At 43.5% G+C, this 18,389-nt stretch overlaps 1 protein-coding gene across 1 annotated transcript in view; it reads right to left on the bottom strand.

The window, feature by feature from the left end:
* Positions 1–1,563: 1,563 nt before the first annotated feature.
* The window catches only part of LOC114503776 (adenylate cyclase type 9-like), a gene marked incomplete at its 5' end in the record, with an annotated part of 36,247 nt that continues 19,421 nt past the window's right edge, over positions 1,564–18,389 (bottom strand). Inside the window, 4 exons of the mRNA XM_028521413.2 lie at positions 1,564–3,548; positions 9,115–9,156; positions 13,732–13,880; positions 14,786–14,945. Of these exons, the coding sequence (XP_028377214.2) occupies positions 2,357–3,548; positions 9,115–9,156; positions 13,732–13,880; positions 14,786–14,945 (1,543 nt within the window). The remainder of the gene's footprint in view (positions 3,549–9,114; positions 9,157–13,731; positions 13,881–14,785; positions 14,946–18,389) is intronic.

Here is an 18,389-nt window from a genome sequence, read left to right on the forward strand (position 1 = left end):
GGTGTTTTTTAAAGACAATTTTGAACTCTGGGTGAGCTGTCCATCAAAGGCTCCAGTTTGCACAGTGCTGAACCAGACCAACAGATGGTCTGACTCTGCCCCTGCAGTTTGCAGTCTCTCAGGTTCCCAGGGTCAGGAATCATAAACACCTTCATAGGAGGGGAAGGAAAAAAAAGAGTTTGATAGGAAGTATGTGCAGAGATGAACTTTGTAGAGCACATTTTGAACGGAACAGCAGAGACACTGGTAACTCAGAGGCAACCACTCGGTCCCTTAGGTGCCACCAGAGCTATAGAGCCTGGAGCAAGAAGGCAAAGGAAAAGAGCCACACTCAAACACACACCTTAATACTGATGGAAGAAACCCCGAAAACACCCACAATCCCTACAGACAAGGAGAGCATCAGGTAGTGGTTTTTTTTAAATAAAAATTCTGCAATATTTTATAATAATACATTCTTTAGAAGCAAGAGGTATTGTCACACCATCCTTTCTCTGGCATTGGAAGAACAACACAGTGACAGTAAAACCTGAAGGAAAATCGTAGTTACTGAGAATGTTCTCAATTCCCAGGACATTGAGATCCCGGCTACAGCTGTACAGCCAGGTGGTCGTCCCATGTCCTCTGGGGAGATGGCTAATCAGAATCAGTATTTCATGATGCCAGAAATGGCAGGTTCTGTACGAATTTGAGGAGAAGTGATAACAGGACTTAACGCAGATGTGAAAGTTACACACAGATTTACCAGTGAAAAGCAAATGCACAGGGCATGTCGGCGAAGACCTTAAACAGAGGAGTTAGTCCTCAAAATATCGCATGAGCAATAGGCCACTGTCACCTTAAAAATAACTGTGACTATGACAAGGCAACTCTAGCTCGAGTTCAGTTCTACATAAGCTTCAGACTCCACATGGCAAAACGTGATTACAATGAGAACTGGCAACAAAGGGCACAGAAGTGAGTTTCCTAAATTTTCTATGCCGCCCCTGGTTTAATGCCTCGTTTGCATCCAGACGATTCTGTTCCAACCTACAGTGGAAGAAGTCCACCTAGAGAGGGATGACATTCATTCACCAGGTCCAATCCTGCCACAAATAGGCCCTGCACAGTCTGAGAATGGGAAGGATGGAGAAACTTCTTGAATGTGTGAAGGCCAAGACAGCACTGGCACTGTTCTGCCGTCTTTGTGCTTTGCCCAGACCTCCTGCTTCACGCCCAGCCAGGTTCTGATCCAATCCCCACAGCATCATGTAGGGCCAGGGCAGAAGTAGCGGCATTCTGTTTAAAAAACAGTGGTGGAGAGCTTCTCTGACCCAGAGCTCTGGCCATGTCCCCTGGGGTCCTGCTTGGCCCCCTCATGGGGGAGGTGGCCCAAAGTGGCTAAAACACTAAGATAACTTCTTGTCCTCTGCCGTGTGCCTTTGGCAGATCCCCAGAGTCTATTTCCCTTTACCAGAAGGACTCGGCATTCCCTCCCTGAAAACACGCTTCCTGACAGACAGATAAATAAATAAATAAATAAATGCAACCCTCAGACACTTATTTTCATTTCCCTCTCAGACAAGTCAGCCTCAAAGACAACCCCCTTCACTCCCAGATGGAAGACCCCTTGGCACGAGGGCAGAATAAAAATAGCTTTTAAATACCTGAGGCTTTGTTATTGGTTAGCATTTGGAATCCCGGCCTGCATGTGGAGGATTGGGGAGTGGGACACCCACAGCCCACAAGGGCTCGGGTGATCTGAAAGGTGCAGGGAGGGAGGGACGCCAGGCTGTCCTGGCTGACTGCTGTTCTCAGCCCACGCCCCAACCCCCCTGACATCCCCTCTCAGTGAGTTACTGGCACTTAATCTCAGATTCATAAATGCAAGTGTGTGCGCATGTAAGTGTTTACATAGGAAGATCAGGTCACTGGAAAACATTACTATGTATATAGAAAAAATAACTTTGAAAACATTGTATTAGCAAAAAAAAAGTATCTCATGAGAAAAAGCAATAAAAGTGACATCTTAACCACAGCTTTTGTCTTAAAAGTCCAACAATACCCAATGCCATGATCTCCACCTGTGGCTTCTTTCCCTAATCTCTGAAGCCACAGCCAGCCCCTGAAGGTACTTGTTCCTCATGCTGCTGAACAGTTACACCAAGGGAAGAGGACTCCAGGGAGAGAAAAAGGAAAGAAATGGATGGAAATGAACCCTGAATAACTGTGATCTACACAGAAGTTAGGGCTGCAATGACCACATGGCACCACATCTGGGGATGGAAACTGTGGCGCTTGGAACACACAACAGCCAAATACAAATATTATTGTGTTTTGATGAACAGAGCACCACGGGCAGCATCCAGGTGCTGCATCACACACTCTTTGAGACATTGAGCTTAGTGAGTCCATTGGCTTCTTCCATCCCCATGTCTTCACAGTCACTTTTTTCTATGGCTTTGCCGAATCGACACCTTTCTTCACCTTTGACAGGCTCTTTCCAGGGTCTCTTAGAAGACAGGCGGGTGTCCTTGGCCTGTGTGTTGTTCTCAGAACCCAGAGATGTCTTGTCCAAGTTCTGTACAGAAGGCACCAGGTTGGCAATCTCGTCTGTGGGAGACCGTCCGATGCTGCCATCCACCTGGACTCGGATGTCTGGGGAGATGGAGAGCTGGTGCTGTGGCACAACCCCATTGTCCGTGCAGTTTGGGTAAAGGTAGGTCTTCATCTGACCTTTGCCCTTAACATTCACCGTGCCCCTGTAGTCAAAGTCGTAGCCCATCTTGCTTAGGACACGGTAGCTTTCTTCACTCACCTGGATGTGGCACTCCACTCCCGTGGTGTCCATCCTGCTGGCAATGTTGACAGTGTCCCCCCAGATGTCGTATAGCAGCTTGGTAGTGCCAATGACCCCTGCTGTCAGGGGTCCATTGTTAAAGCCAACTCTGAGCTTGAAATTGAACCACAGCATGTTGTTGTTGAAGTCATCCACCACACGCATCATCTCCTTGGCAAACTCAAACAGGATCTGCAGGTGCTCCTGTGGGTGGCTGCCATCTTGGCACTGTGTGGCATTCAGTCCTGATGCAGCCATATATGTGGCCCCAATGGTCTTAATCTTCTCAACGCTGCTGTAGTCTGGCTTGCTCAGGAGCTCGTCGAAGTCCCCGATCAGCTCATTGAGGACCCGGTAGCACTCCTTGCCTCCCTCATAGTTCTCCTCATAGAACTCACTAAAGTTGACAATGCTGGCAAAGATGACTCCTCCATTGTGGTGGTTCTTGGAGTAGGTCTGGGAAACCTTCAGCTGCTCTGCCACATGGTAGGGGATGATGTTCCTTAGCAGCCAGTCGGCTTGGTCCCTCATGCTCTGGATCTTGGTGCGGTGAAGGTCTGCCTCCACGTCCCCATGGTAGTGAAGGCGGTAGCTGACCTCAAATTCTCGATTCAGGAACCAGACCAACAAGAGCAGGAGAAAGAAGACGAGAATCACTTCCTGGCCAATCAGGCTGGCTGGTCTCCTGCTGTCATGCAGCAATGAACTATTGCATGGATTCCTCTCCGAACTGCAGAGGAAAAAGAAGAGAAAGACGTCCCTTTTTAAATGGATCTTTTAAAGAAAAGGTTACTCTCAGCACTTCAGGTTCTGAAACAGCCCAGCTAACCAGCAGTCTGCATAAAATTGTGTCAAGCTCAAACCTTTGACTACCTGCAGCTGCAAAACAACCCATTTCTGTTTAGTTGGCTGCCCAAAGATGTGGAGAGGTAAAGACTGACTTCTGTAACTAATTTCTTTAATAACTACTTTGTAATTGCTTTTTCAGAAGTCTTTAGTTCTTTGGTTTTAAAAAAATCTTTTCCCCAACTTTTTATTTTGAAAAATGTCAACCTTATGGGAAAGTTAAGAGACTAGCAAAACAAACCTTCATATATCCTTCTCTTGGATTCAACTGTTGTTAACATTTTGCCACTTTGCCTTTTCCCTCTGTCAACACACACACATGTACACACACTCACACACTTGTTGCTGAACATTCTGAAAGCTGCAGACATCATGGAACTTCAGTCCTGATTATTTCAGTGCATATCTCCTATGAATATGAACATTTCCCTACATAACCACACTACTGTCACACCCAAGAAATTTAACATTCTCTGATATATTTACTTTTTAGATTTTTTCTTTTTAAAAAATTTTTTAAAGATTTTATTTATTTATTTTAAGAGAGAGGGGAAGGGAGAAAGAAAGGGAGAGGAACATCAATGTGTGGTTGCTTCTCACATGTCCCACACTGGGGACCTGGCCCACAACCCAGGCATGTGCCCTGACCTGGGACTCGAACCAGCCACCTTTTGGTTCACAGGCCAGCACTCCATCCCCTGAACTACACCAGCCAGGGCCACTTTTTAGATTTCTAATCCAACTTTAGTTTTAAAAGACCTGTAATTTTACAAAGAATTTTTCTAAGTTCTCTACTCTTTGCCTTTATAAACATTTGGCAAAATACCATTCCCTCCACTATGAGTTAGTTTCATTTTGCCAGTCATTTAAGGCAATTTCAACATTTTTTTTAAGTATAAACAGTGTATGTTTAAAAGTAACACATGTAAGAATCTTAAACAGTATAAACAATGGGAAAATATATGTCTTTTCTTCCAGGTAACAAACACTGTCATTTTCTTGAGGTCGTGCACTACTGTAATACATGGATATGCAGTAACAGCAGACTCCCTCCTGTGGGCGCTAGGTTGCATCCTTATCCTACTACTGGGAAAAAGGCTGCACTGTATCATTGTGCATAAGAATAATTCTGTCTGTGGAATAAACTGGAAGTAGAATTACTGAGTAATTTAAAGTACTGTGCATTTACAATTCCACTAGAAATTTCCAACTTGCCCTTCTTATTTCTCTCCCCTCCAAGAACTGAGCCTGCTGTCAGGGGCTGTCCTTTTGTTCCACAGTGTGAAGGGCGACAGCTGTGACTGGAGCTCTGAAGATTAACATGAGGAGCACACCCTCTTGTGAAGTTTACTTTTTAAACACACACAGACACACACACAAAACAATTAAAAATACTACCTACAAAATTTAAAGAAGAAAGTAGAAAGAAAAAAGATTCATTTGTCATCCTGCCATCCAGAGGCTATCACTGTTAACATTTATTAAAGTTCCTTCTAATCTTTCTTCTATTTGTATATAACATTGTGACTGTTCTGTTCTGATAAATTTTGTACCCTGATATGTTTCTAAAATGCACCAAGTAGGATACTGGGTTTTATATAACAAAGGGCTGCCTCACCATATAAACATAATGATATATGAAATGAATGGGTCCTCAGTTCAGAGAGCTCCATAGCACAGAAAACTGAATTCTTTACTCAAAGTGTTTAATGAGTTTTACTGTTACCTGTAACTAAAGGATATTAAAAAATAATGGAATTGACCAAAACGGCCACCACAACCCTCTCTGAAGCCTAGTCACAACGCCCTAGCCTTAGAATGATGACACTTTGGCTCTGTCCTGGCTGGACCACTGCAGAATCCTAGAACCTTGGGTGAATCATGTCATCTTTCTGGGCCTCAATTTCCTCACATGAAAACTGAAGAAAGGATATGATATTGCTAAGTCACTACTGGCCTAAGGCTCTTTACAGAAAGAAGTTAACACAACGGATCACAGGCTGCCATCTGTAGAAAAGTCTTCTGGCAAAGGTGCCTGAGGCTGTCATCAGAGAACTTGGGTATGGTAAGTGCCTACCCCTTCTTGATGAGAGGGGCTCACCGGGCCTAGACTGTACAAACAACTCGCTTTATATTGAGTACCTGCCTTCCTTCTGAAAGCCTGCAATTTTGGTTCAAGCTAGGAAGAGGGTGCCAATGTGACAAGCCTCCAATATAACCCTGGGCACTGAGTCCCTACAGGGCTTCCCTGGTGGACAACATTTCACATGCACTGTGACAGCTCATTGCTGGAGGGATTAAGTGTGTCCTATATGACTCCGCTGGGAGAGGACTCTTCAAAGCTGGTACCTGGTTTCCTTTGATTCCACCTCATGTGCCTTTTCGCCCTGCTGATTTTGCTTTGTGTCCTTTCTCTGTAACAAACCACAGCCACAAGTATGACTATGTGGACTATGTGTCAAGTCCGGAGTCTTCCTAGCAAATTATCAGACCAGGGGTAGTTTGGGGGAATCCTGATACAGGTTCTATGACTTGGTGCCTGTAGACCAAGAACCAAAAAAGGCCTCTACAGTAAGACACATCACACTTCACTTATTTATTTTCCCAACGGTCATTTAAACATATGGCAATACATATTATGAATCTCAACCACTGAACAACATAACTATTTATTGTAGATGACTAAAACAAATTTATGTCTGGCCTCTCAGATCTCCAGTTGGCTTTAGAGTAGAGAGTGGAGAAAGTAAACCTTCTATGTGTGAGCCCATCTCACTGGGTTCGGACCTTTCTTTCTGTTTCTCCAAAGTGGTGACACAGAGGAACAGCTCTCTTTATGAGTAGACATCAACAAGGCTTAATGTCATCTTAACAGCACAACCAGGCATTGTAAATCCCTTGGTAGAAACGGATAATGTGTCTAGCTTTCCTCAATAGTTCTACTGGTTTTGTCTCTTCTCTTACTGTGCTGTGGTCAAAGTCAGCAATGTAGCCTAACTCTGGTGACCGGCACAGGCCAGTTCCCTGTGGGTGGAGGAGAGGAGCAGAGAAATGTGGGCCAGTATGGAATGGAAAGAGGAATGGACCACAATGTTTGCTTTTACCTTTGCTTAAAAGAGTCTTATGCGCAGATTTACAGTTAGTGCCCAAGGGGCTGCCCTGCAACAGACTAGATCTGTAACACACAGATGGGAGAATTACTTCAGATCTATAACCTGTATTTCTTACTCTACTACAGAAGGAACAAAAGTGATGGCCCTATTCCTAAAATCAAATAGCAAAAGCCAGTTCCAAAAGGGGAATTTTATGTGACTAAATACAGGAGTCAATTTATGACTTAGTAATTGGACATTAAAGCATAAATTAAAGAGCAAAATATAGTATAACTCCTCATGGAGAAGAAGGATTAAAACATAGAGAAAAATAGAAAACAAGGTCAATCATGGTTCTAATCAGCTAAACCCAGGATTTATTAACATTTTGGTATATTTTGGTGCCATATAAAATCTATGCCTAGAATGCAGGGGCGGAGCATCACCAGGACAGGACACAGAGGGGCTTCTGGGGTCTTAGTAATATTCTTTTTGGTTTGAATGGTAGTTAAGAGGGTGCACTCACTTGTGAAAATTCATTGAGCTGTATTCTTATGATCTGGGTACTCTTTTCAGTTTATGTTATACATCAATGAAAATTTAACTTACAAAGAGCTACTAAGTATTTCTCTTTCGAATACTGTAGTTGTAATCATACACAGAAACACGTCTGCACTCAGCTTTTGTTCCATAGTTACTTCAATTCTCCTTCCAAGGTCTAAATGTCCACAGATATTTAATTTTTTAATTGCAGAAACAGAAAAATATAATCACTCCTTATTCATTACTAGCACTAGTAATGTTATATCTTTACTAGTTAGATGTAAGATATAGACTATATTTTACTATATCTTATAATATCTTACATTTTCATACACAATGAATTACCTACCTGTACCTACAGAACATATATAATTTCACATAATAAATGACAATGAAAACCATAAATGTTTCCAATGTTGCTTCATTTTAATAGCTGCAAAATTTGAATATGTGTATCATAATTAATTTCTTTTTTATTGACAGCTGACGTTGCTGATGACTTTTTAATATTATTAATCATTGTGATCGGTATTTTTGGGCATGCTGAGTTATCTCCTTGACAGATAAGCAAAAACAGAAGTATGTACTTAAAGGCTATGACCATTTTTATAGCTTGTAAAATCACTTTCTAAAACAACTGTACCATTCTGAGGAGTCAGACAGCATGGCAGAAGAAGCATGACCTGGTTGTTAGCGAGGCCAGGGCTTAAGCACTGACAGTGACCAGCTGTGTGACAATGGGCAGGTTCTTAACTTCTCTGATCTTTAGCTTCCTGATCTAGACAAAGTCACCTAATGTGCCAGTTTATTAAATAAACTTATATTTTATAAATGCCTAATAGCTACACAACCAGCTACACCACCAGCAATTTATGAATGTGCCATACCTTGGCCTACACTGGTATTTTCACTGTAACGTTTTAAAGATCCTATCTATCTATTTATTTATTATGGTTGTTCAAGTACAGTTGTCTCCATTTTTACCCCACCACGAGGCCCCCCCGCCACCCGACCATCCCCACCTCCCACCCTCAAACCTACCCCCTTTGGCTTTGTCCATGTGTTTAAAGGTCCAATTTAAAAGGCCTAAAGGAATTCTGTAGTTATTTAAACGTGCAATGACTTTGATAGTAACATATTTACCTACTACCTACATTTTCTCTTGTGAATCTCTTGGTTATTTTCTGTCCTTTATCTATGTAGGCCTTAATTAGCTCTTACATTTTTAACAACAATCCCACAAAATATTTGTCTCAGTCTGCTTTGATCCCCCTAATCAATCTTATCAGTAAGTCTTTTCTTTCTTTTTTTTTTGTTTACATGTGGTTCTATTATTGTTTGTAAAATTGGGAAGCTATCTCTGTCTTAGAGGCTTGAAAACCACTTAATTTTATTTTCCCTAGATTTTTATATAGTTTTATCTAATTTTTATTTTAAGCCTTCAATTTATATAGTAAATTTAGTTTGATGTTTATAGTAAAGCTAGGGTCTAACATTTAATATTTCATTCTAATTAGGTATATGAAAATATTTTAGGGATAAAGTAAGTACTTTTCTTTGATTGGTGAGATCTCCTAAAGTCTTATATAAAATTAAACCAAATCTAACATATGTCTTAACTATCATTCCACTTTCCCAATAAGATATCATAACTATGATCTGATATTTCAACAAGCAGATAGTTTTCATTTATTCTTTTAAGAATATATATAGTTCTTTTTATTTAATATACAATTATTTTTAGAAAGTTTAGGAATAAGCAATGATAATATAGTTACTATCGTTGATTCGGATGTAAGAATGTCAAAAGCTTACCTGAAATTCTGTACTGCACTAAGGTGTGAGATTACTATGGGACTGAAATTAAAAAAGGAGAAAAGTGTTATTATAAAAGGCAAAGAAGGCATTATATAAAACATTGAGAAGAGTTTAAATAAACATTTTTCCTTTTTTATGTGGAGATCAAGTTAGACAGCTATTTTTTTCATTATAATTTGATACTGTCTGTTGATTAAGAATAACACAAGGTAAAGATAATGATATAGCTAAAGAGCCTTTACATCAGCTGTGGAAAATAGACAAAATCACCAAAGAACAAAACAAAACAGAAAAACTCTCTAAAGCATACATTTTACTGCTAAGACTTAATCACGGTGTCCTATAGAACAGAATGTTCAAATAGCAATGCCCACTGACAAAGGATCAGTTCTGAAAGGAAGCTGTTAGAGGTGCTGGCAGATTACACTGGAGATGCCCGACTTTGCTATTAATGGTGTCCAAAGCCATCGCATCCCAATTTTAGATATTGTACCATACATAATTAAAGAACTCTCTTTTGGTGTTAAAGAAGGTATACACATTCAGCCCTTATTCTTCCCATATTCATAGAAGCTTCACTTGGAGTCACTGTTTCTTACACCCAGAACCCACCCAGTCCTTCAATGAACTGCAAGCCTCCCCATCCAGGGAGTCTCACTCATTGAGAAGGGGGATGTGGCACAGCATCTGTGAGCAGCTTTCCTGGGCAGCAAAGGCTGGGTGAGGACTAGAGTGGCTTTTATAATCACATGGGGTATTAAATGAGTTCACAGAAAAGGAAAGAAAAGCAAGTGCTGTAATCACAAGATGTGAATTATAAGAATTCATGTCTTCATCTTACCCTGTCCAGACATTATTGTGACATCACTGTAATCCACGTGTCTGTGTTTCTGCAAACCTGGCCACGGTTCTCAAAGAATCCTCTCCCCTTTATAGGAATTAAGTTTATGTTTTTCCTCCCCACCCCATATATACCCTACCCTGGACAGACTTGGCAGTGATGATGGGCTACATGGGCTCGAAGCATCTTGTGTGTGTGGAGGGGTACTGAGATTCGACTGCCAGCCTTACCCCAAGATCTGTTATTTGAATTCTGGGCAAGGAGGCGATGATAGGTTCCCCACTAAATGGCTCTCCAGACCCAAGTGGAAGAGCCACACACTATTACTGAATGACCCTGTGAATAGCTGATGAAGTATGTGTGATGGATCTAAAAGCTTAAAAGGTAGGTTGCTGAATTTCAGGCTCTTGGGAAAGATGTTTATAATGACCATAATTCCAGACTGCAGTACCTTCAGAAAGGAAAAAGTAGGCTTTGTTTTCCTTAAAGTAATTTACTCATTAAAGTCTCCTTTCAAATACTGAATGACAGTTCTACTTTATATTCCTCTTTTGATCTTAATTTGCATGGAATTTGAATATCTTTCATGTCCTTATTATTTTATTAAATGAATTAAGAAAGAATAGTTACTCAGTCCATTGCTAACTAATACTTTGGTTATACCCAAAGTACTGGTGATACACTGGTGATTTCATTTGATATCGAGACAAACTGGATTTACAACTTTTGAATTCCCTAAAGCAATGGTTCTCAGCAATGGTAATACCATTCCTTGGAGACATTCTGGAAACACTGGGGGATCCCTCTGGATACATAATAATCTGGGGAGCTACAAATGTTAGATACCGTACAAAATATAGTGAAGAAGTGTCCATGTAACTCTGAAGTATCCCGCCAGCCTAATTCAGTGCAATTACAAAAAAGTGTTTCTTCAATGCATGCTGATAGTAAAATTTTTTTTAAGTAGCTACACAGAAAATCCAGTATTTAGAAGTGTGTCACATAAAAGGAAGCTTCATAGGTTCAAGACCTTATGAAAATGTTTTAAATTATATTTTATTATTTATGCTATTATAATTGTCCCAATTTTTCTCCCATAGCACCCCTCCATGAAGCACCACCACTCCCTCAGGCAATGCCCGCACCATTACTGATGTCCATGGGTCATGCGTATAGGGTCTTTGGCTACTCCAAACCCTATACTGTGATTTACATCCCTATAGCTACTCTGTAACTATCTATTTGTACTTAATCACCTCAGCTCTTCACCCATTCCCCTACACTCCCCTCCCATCTGGCAAACATCAAAATGCTTGCTGTATCCATGAATGTCTGTTCCTCTTGTTTGCTTACTTGTTTTTTTAGATTCAATTGTTGATAGATTTGTATTTATTGTTATTTATTGTTCATAGTTTTGATCTCTTTTTCTTAAATAAGTTCCCTTAACATTTCATACAATAAGGTTTGGTGATAACTCCCTTAGTTCTTTCTTGTCTGGGAAGCTCTTTATCAGCCCTTTGATTATAAATAGTATCTTTGCTGGGTTGAACAGTCTTGGCTGTAGGTCCCTGCTTTTCATGCCTTTGAATATTTCTTGCCAATCTCTTCTGGTCTGTAAAATTTATTTTGAGAAATCAGCTGACAGTCTTATGGGAACTCCCCTGTAGGTAACTAAATGCCTTTCTCTTGCTGCTTTTATGATTCTCTTTTTATCTTTACCTTTAGCATTCTAGTTATGATATATCCTGAAGTGGGTCTCTTTGCATCCATCTTGCTTGGGACTCTGTGCTTCCTGTACTTGCATTTCTATTTCCTTCACCAAATTAGAGAAGTTTTCTTTCACTATTTCTTCAAGTAGATTTTCAATGTCTTGCTCTTTCTCTTCTATTTCTGGCACTCCTATGATGCAAGTGTTGGAAAACTTCAAGTTGTCCTAGAGGCTGCTTACATTATCCGCATTTGTTTGGCTTTTTTTGGTTCCTTATGTTTCAAATCATTGATTTGATTCTCAGCGTCATCTACTCTACTGTTGTTTCCCTGTAAATTGTTCTTTAGCATATCCTTCATTTCTGACAGGATCTTTTTTATGCCATTGAGGACCTCACTAAGTTCCTTGAGCATCCTTATAACCAGATGCAGATAGATTGCTTATCTCCATTTTGTTTAGTTCTTTTTCTGGAGTTATGATTTCTTTTTTCATTTGGGCCATGTTCCTTTGTCTCCTTATTTTGGTAACTTCCCTGTGTTTGTTTCTGTGTATTAGGGGAGCTTCTATGACTCCCTGTCTTGGTAGTGTGGCCTAATGTAGTAGGTGTTCTGTAGGGTCCAGTGGCACAGCCTCCCCAATCACCCAAGCTGGGTACTCAAGGTGTGTCCTTCATGTGGGCTTCAATGGGAGGGCTTTAGCCAAGCCAGTTAGCTACAAAGACTGTCTGTGACCACTACCACCAACCTCTGCCCTCCATGGAGAATCTGCTGTGCAGGGGCAAAGTGGAGGTGCTCGGATGTGGTCTGTAGCTGTCAACTGGGTGTGCAGGTTCTGAGATTTCCCAGGCGGTGTAGGCCATGGTCGGCCCCCACCTGTGTTTTGCCTGGGGCCACTAGGCATGAGATATAAAGCAATCTGAGCCCTGGCTGATATAGCTCAGTGGACTGAGCAAGGGCCTGAGAACCAAAGGGTCACTGGTTTGATTCCTAGTCAGGGTTCATGACCTGGGTTGTAGGCCAGGTCCCCAGTGGGGACCAGGTGAGAGGCAATCACACATTGATGTTTCTCTCCCTCTCTTTCTCCCTCCCTTCCCCTCTCTCTAAATATAAATAAATAAAATCTTTTTTAAAAAATAAAGCAATCTGAGATGGCTGCTTCTTGTGCTGGGGGATTCCCAGGTTAAGCCAAGTTGTGAATCTAGGCTGGGTGCTGCTAGTGCCAGGACTGAGGCCACTTAACAAGAGGTACAGGGTCTGGGGACTTGCTGAGGCCAGCTGTTGCTTGTTTGAGAGGATTTAGTAAGCTGTGAAGCATGAGCCAAGGCCAACCATTCATATGGAAAAGTCTGTTAACAGCTTGGGTGAGCCCATAAGTTGGGTGGGACACAGCCTCAAGAGATCTCCTAGGCAGGGCAAACAGTGTTAGGTTGATGGAGTCTCAGATATGTTACCCGCCTGCCAGCTTTGTGGCCCTGTGGTCTGTGGAAGATAGAATCAGAAAACAGACAATAGCCTCTGCCTGCCTTTCTGTCTGGGAGAAAGCCGTCCTCCAGCTCTTGCTTTAGGCCAGACATTTCAGTTCCTCCCTGTATACCACTGGCACCTTTCAAGCTTCTATCCAGGTGCTGGAGCTCCAAGGGAGTGAGTCTGAGTGAGTCCATGTGTGGGTTCTTTAAGAGGAACTACTTGGGACTCCTGATGTTTGTTACACCAACTCAATCTTCTCTAGTTTTTGCAGCCAGAAGTTACGGGGACTTATCTTCCTGGCGCTGGAACCCTGGGCTGGGGGGCCTGGTGTGGGGCTTGGATGCCTCACTGTGTGTCTAAATGCACACACATTAAACATGTTATGTTATTAAAATTATTTTCTTTTTCTTTCTTTTGCACACCACTCCTTAGGCTTTTCATTAAGTTGATGACATGTGTTGAAAGCTCTTATGTTGTGACAGGGAATATCTGTTAGAGTGCAGGGTGTTAGTGCTGAGGTTAAGAGAGACATAAGTGATACTGGGAAAGGTGGTCCTGCTGTCGAATGTACCAGACACGAACTGCGGTGGCATACACACCTGTCTCGGCACAGGGAGATGTAGAGCAGAAGCAGGGGCCCAGCCCCGACGACAGTGGCTAAGGAGGACCGCATCCAGGAGCTGAGCTGGCAGAAGTTACAGTAGTGCACGATGGCGACGAGGATGGCCGAGCCCATGAACACAGTGAACTGCAACGAGGGACAGGCACTCAGTTAGGAACCCACCCCACCTCCTCAACTCATGGGCCCACTCGCCAACTGCCACCTGAGCACCATGAGATCAAATGATGTGCTCATTTATCTGTGTTTCTGTCATACTAAAATGTCACAGACATCACAATATATCCAGCAGTGTCAAGGATTGATCATGAATCATTAGGTTAATTACATAGAGTTTCAGGGAGTAAGTTCACGGAGACCCCAAAATTCTCCAACTGTGTGGAAATTGCATTTTGGAGGAAAGGGAAGGCAGGCCACACTATTTGAGAACTGTCACTGTGAATCAGTTACATTTAAAAAGCCTTTTCTTCAGGTACTTGCTGGCTGTCAGCAGAAACATAATTTGGTATTAAAGTATCAAACAGAGTCAGCCTGCCCTGGCAGTTCATGTTACAGCTCTTCCACCCCAAATACAATCTTCCACAACAGCACAAGTTCATTCTTGATGGGGTTTAACTCAGAAGCTCCTTCTCTGATCACAGACCAGCACATTATCTTGTGTTGCTTACAATGTTTCTTTATGTTGTAAAACAAGTAAGAAAATAATTGAATTGGACCTTGACAGACACTAAGAGAGGTAGGACAGGATACACGTGCACTGGGAACTCTCCCCAGAGCACGGTGGCATCTTAGCCAGCATTCGTGAGTGTGCTCAACAACAGGCTTGAGCACCTGGACAGATTTCGTAGAAAACTCCCTGCCTACTCCTCTGTGGCAGGCAAGTCTTTTCAAAGGACAAACTCACAGGGCTGACAGAGAGATTGTACTTCTTTAAGGGCCTATATTAAATTTGTGACCCAAATCATCAAGCATTTTTTTTAAGTGACGAGGGAGTCCAGAGAGTTCAGGAATAAAATGGCCAAACCTTTACGTACGTGTATATTTGTCTCAAATTCGGAAGTGATGTGTGAATAGACTGCAAGAGCGGGAAGTGACACCAGGATGGCCCCAATGAAATGGCGTGGGAGCCAACCAGCTATCCACTCCAGCAGGCGCTTGGTACAAGTCATCACATCCTCCAGGAAAAACACCATCCTGTAACAGGCAGGGAGAGAAAGGAGACATAGGGTGTCTGTAGGTGGGTCAGCCAGCCAGAGAAGGTGGGATGGAGGATCTCACTCATGCTGCTGCTGCTGGCATGAACAACAGGCAGAGCCCCCGCACCCCTCACTTTTGGTAGATGGGAAGCACCAAACACGAACACTGGACTTGCTCAGCTCATCATACCCTACTTGTTGCAAACTGATAAGATACACTTGTAAAAAGCCAAGCATAAGCCTCTATGTGTCTAAACGGAACAGGTAAGAACTGGGCACACAGATACTAACAGGCCCCATGAAAGGCGGCCACCTTACTGTTACCTGCTAAGTAGGGCAGGAGGTCTCGAGTGGGAGGTTCAGGGGATGTTTTGGAATGTTGGGGGTGCCTGTTGGATTACCACAATGATTGAGGGGGCAACTGACATCTAGAGAGGCATTCTGCAATGTACAGTGAAGCTCTGCCCTGTGCCCCACACAACCATCACACGCCCCCTAGGCATGTCCCATGGAGTTGAAATTCTGCTGACAAGGACCTCAGCCTACACCCCAGTTGCATTTACTTTACAAACAGAAAGTGGTTTCTGCGTGTTGTTAACATACACATTTCCAGGAATAAACCACTGTGTAAATCAAGCAAGATTACCCTTTGTTTAGTTTGGGACATCACCAAGAGTTGTTCAGCATTTCAGAAACCGTAGGCTGTAACCCAGCCCATGGCGCTTATGCCGCTAAACATGCACACGTCGGATGGTCCAGGCTTAGAACCATCCCATTTTCAGCAATCGTGTGCGTGAGAGCAGACAGCTGACAGCTGTTACAACTGTAGATGTTGGTGCCCTAGCATATTTGAAGTAAGGCACTACATATTTTATTTTAAATGGCTTTCTCGTTTCTCCTTCGTATTGGAGTGACAACATTTCATTGATTCTTTTAGAAGTTGTGTGCATAGGTGGGCTACATTTCAGGATAGTGATGTGAACATCATAAAATATTCTTCATAAACAAGGGAGCTGAGTGTGTGATCCAGGGGCTGGAAACTGTGATTCTGAAGGCAGAATGGCCTTGACTAAGCGAGGGATCCCAGACTCAGGAGTGGCCTAGACTCCAGCAGTGGAAACAGAAAGAAGGGCAGTGGGGGGTCTGCAGCAGGAGGGGGACCCACGTACATGGTCCCTCTCTGAAGCCAGCCCCTGGGGAAGGTGCGGGGGGGCGGGGGGGTGGGCAGCCTCGTTGTCCTTACTACTTGAGGGGCTAGAAGCCCCCATCAGGGGGCTCAGACACACCCAGGTACCTGCCCTTTGAGGCCTAACCACCTGCAGTGCAGCTAGCGCTCTGCCTGTGTTTAGCCCCCATGAGGAAACTCTAAATCTCAGCCATATCCCATGTGGAACCTGGCCGATCTGACCTTGTTAAGTCCTGAACTATTCTGGCCTCCTGATACTTAAAGGATAATGGAGTCCTTGGACTATTTCCAAGAATAACCATAAATATGCTCAAAGGCAGAATACATTAGCCCTACAAGGAGACAGAGGGAGCTGAGTCCCAGCCTGGCCTGGGAAGCCCGGGAAGCCTCCACAAAGGTCCCCAGGACTGCAGAGTTCCAAGGACAAGACCCCTGTCTCACGCCTGTCTGGGGCACAGCACAAATGGTTGGTGTGGAAGAACAAGGGCCCAAGCTGAGACTGGGAAGGCTTCCAGAAGAGATACCAGGCCCAGAGCCAGCCACTGAAGCCGGCAAGAACTGGCCTCCTTGGGGCACCTACCTATTCACCAGTGTAGGTTCTTACTAGTCTGGAGTCCTAAATATAAATATGTCCTTAGGGGACTGAGAGGTCTCAACCTCTCCCAGGTAAAGTGAACTTTTAAAGTCACACTAGAGCTCTTTCAGGAGCATAGTGGCTACCTCATTTGCCTGGCCCAGGACCTTGGCATCCAGGCACGGCTAGGCCTGGCTTGTGTGTGCTTGAGACCTTCCGCAGCCTCTAAATGTGGGTTAGCCCAAATACTGTAGAATTGGGCCCAAAGGAACAGGAAACCATAGTATAAAGGGTTTTTAAAAAAATGTATGGAGACGATGCTAGCCCCAGAGAGATCAAAAGCCTTCTCTGGCTGTAGAACCCATACCAGACAGAAACCTGGAGCTGGGGAAGTGAGGAAAGTGGAGTAACTGCAAATGTGCACTGTGTTTTCTTTGGGGTGATATAAATGTTCTAAAAGTCTATGGTGACATTTGTACAACTTTGTGAGTTTACTAAAGTTAATTGAATTGTAGGCTTAAATGAGTGCATTTATTATATATGAATTGTATCACAAAACTAACATTAAAAAGGAAAAAAAACATAGGGGCCTGATGATGACTTAGACTGGGTTCCCAGAAGCAGGGGACTTGGGAGTGGGTCCCAGGCAGCTCAGCGAGATGTGCAGAGCCAGGACACAGTGGGGCAGGCACACAGGAAAGAAAGGCTGTGTTATGGAAGAGACACTTGTGGGCAATGCAGCTCCACCCACCTACAGGGGAACTGAAGCCGGCAAGGATGCGCCTCAGAGTGACCTCAACCAGGGACAGGAGATGAGGTTGTGGCCTCTGGCAGCCCTCAGCAAAGAGCCTTCTCCCAGGGGCCTCACTGGGAAGCAAAGGAGCAGTGAGTGCCAAAGGGAGGGGGCAGGCAGCCAGCCTCAGGGCCAGACCTAAAGCTACTGCTTCCTGTCCTGGGATGCTGGGAAGGAGGAGCAGATACTTATGGTCAGGGTCCTTCTCCCTGTTTCTGTTTTACCCCAGCTTTTGGGGCAATTACCAGTGGGACCCCACTAGGCTGACAGGCTCCCCTGTTGGGAGTGACAGGGCTGAACAGAGAAGGTGGTTGTAGTGCAAAGATCCAGTGTCATAGTGCCCAGGAGGCAGATGGTGCAGGCTGTCTGGGTGCTTGTGTATTCACATCCAGTCAGAAATGTAGAGCACCTGGAAGCTTTCTCAGTGCTAGACTGAACCCAAAGTCACGTTGGGCAGGTCCTGAGGGCCCAGCTTCCTAAGGCGCCACTGCTTTCTATTCAGACTCTGTCCATTTTTAAATGGGTTATCTTTTTACTATTGAGCTTACATTCTAGATATCAGACCCTAGTCGTAGATAAGATATGCAAATATTCTCTTCCATTCTGCAGGTTCCCTTTCTTTTCTTTTTCTCTTCTCTGTCTTATTCCTTGTCTTCCCACCTTTTCTTTTTTTTAAAGTCTCTGATTTGGGAGATCCAGGGACTAGCTGGCGGCATTGGGGCTGCAGAGGACACTGACCCTCTGGTAAAAAGAGTGCCCACCTGTGCCACGGGCCAGGGTGTTCAAAGGAGGGACCTGCGAAATAGAGCTGGGGGAGGGAAGGAAAGAGGACCCGTCACCTGGAATGAGCTTGCAGAGACAGCCCGCTTCAGACCGCTGGTCAGTTGTG

Source organism: Phyllostomus discolor, chromosome 3 (assembly GCF_004126475.2).
Source record: "Phyllostomus discolor isolate MPI-MPIP mPhyDis1 chromosome 3, mPhyDis1.pri.v3, whole genome shotgun sequence".
NCBI classification, from domain to species: Eukaryota; Metazoa; Chordata; class Mammalia; order Chiroptera; family Phyllostomidae; genus Phyllostomus; species Phyllostomus discolor.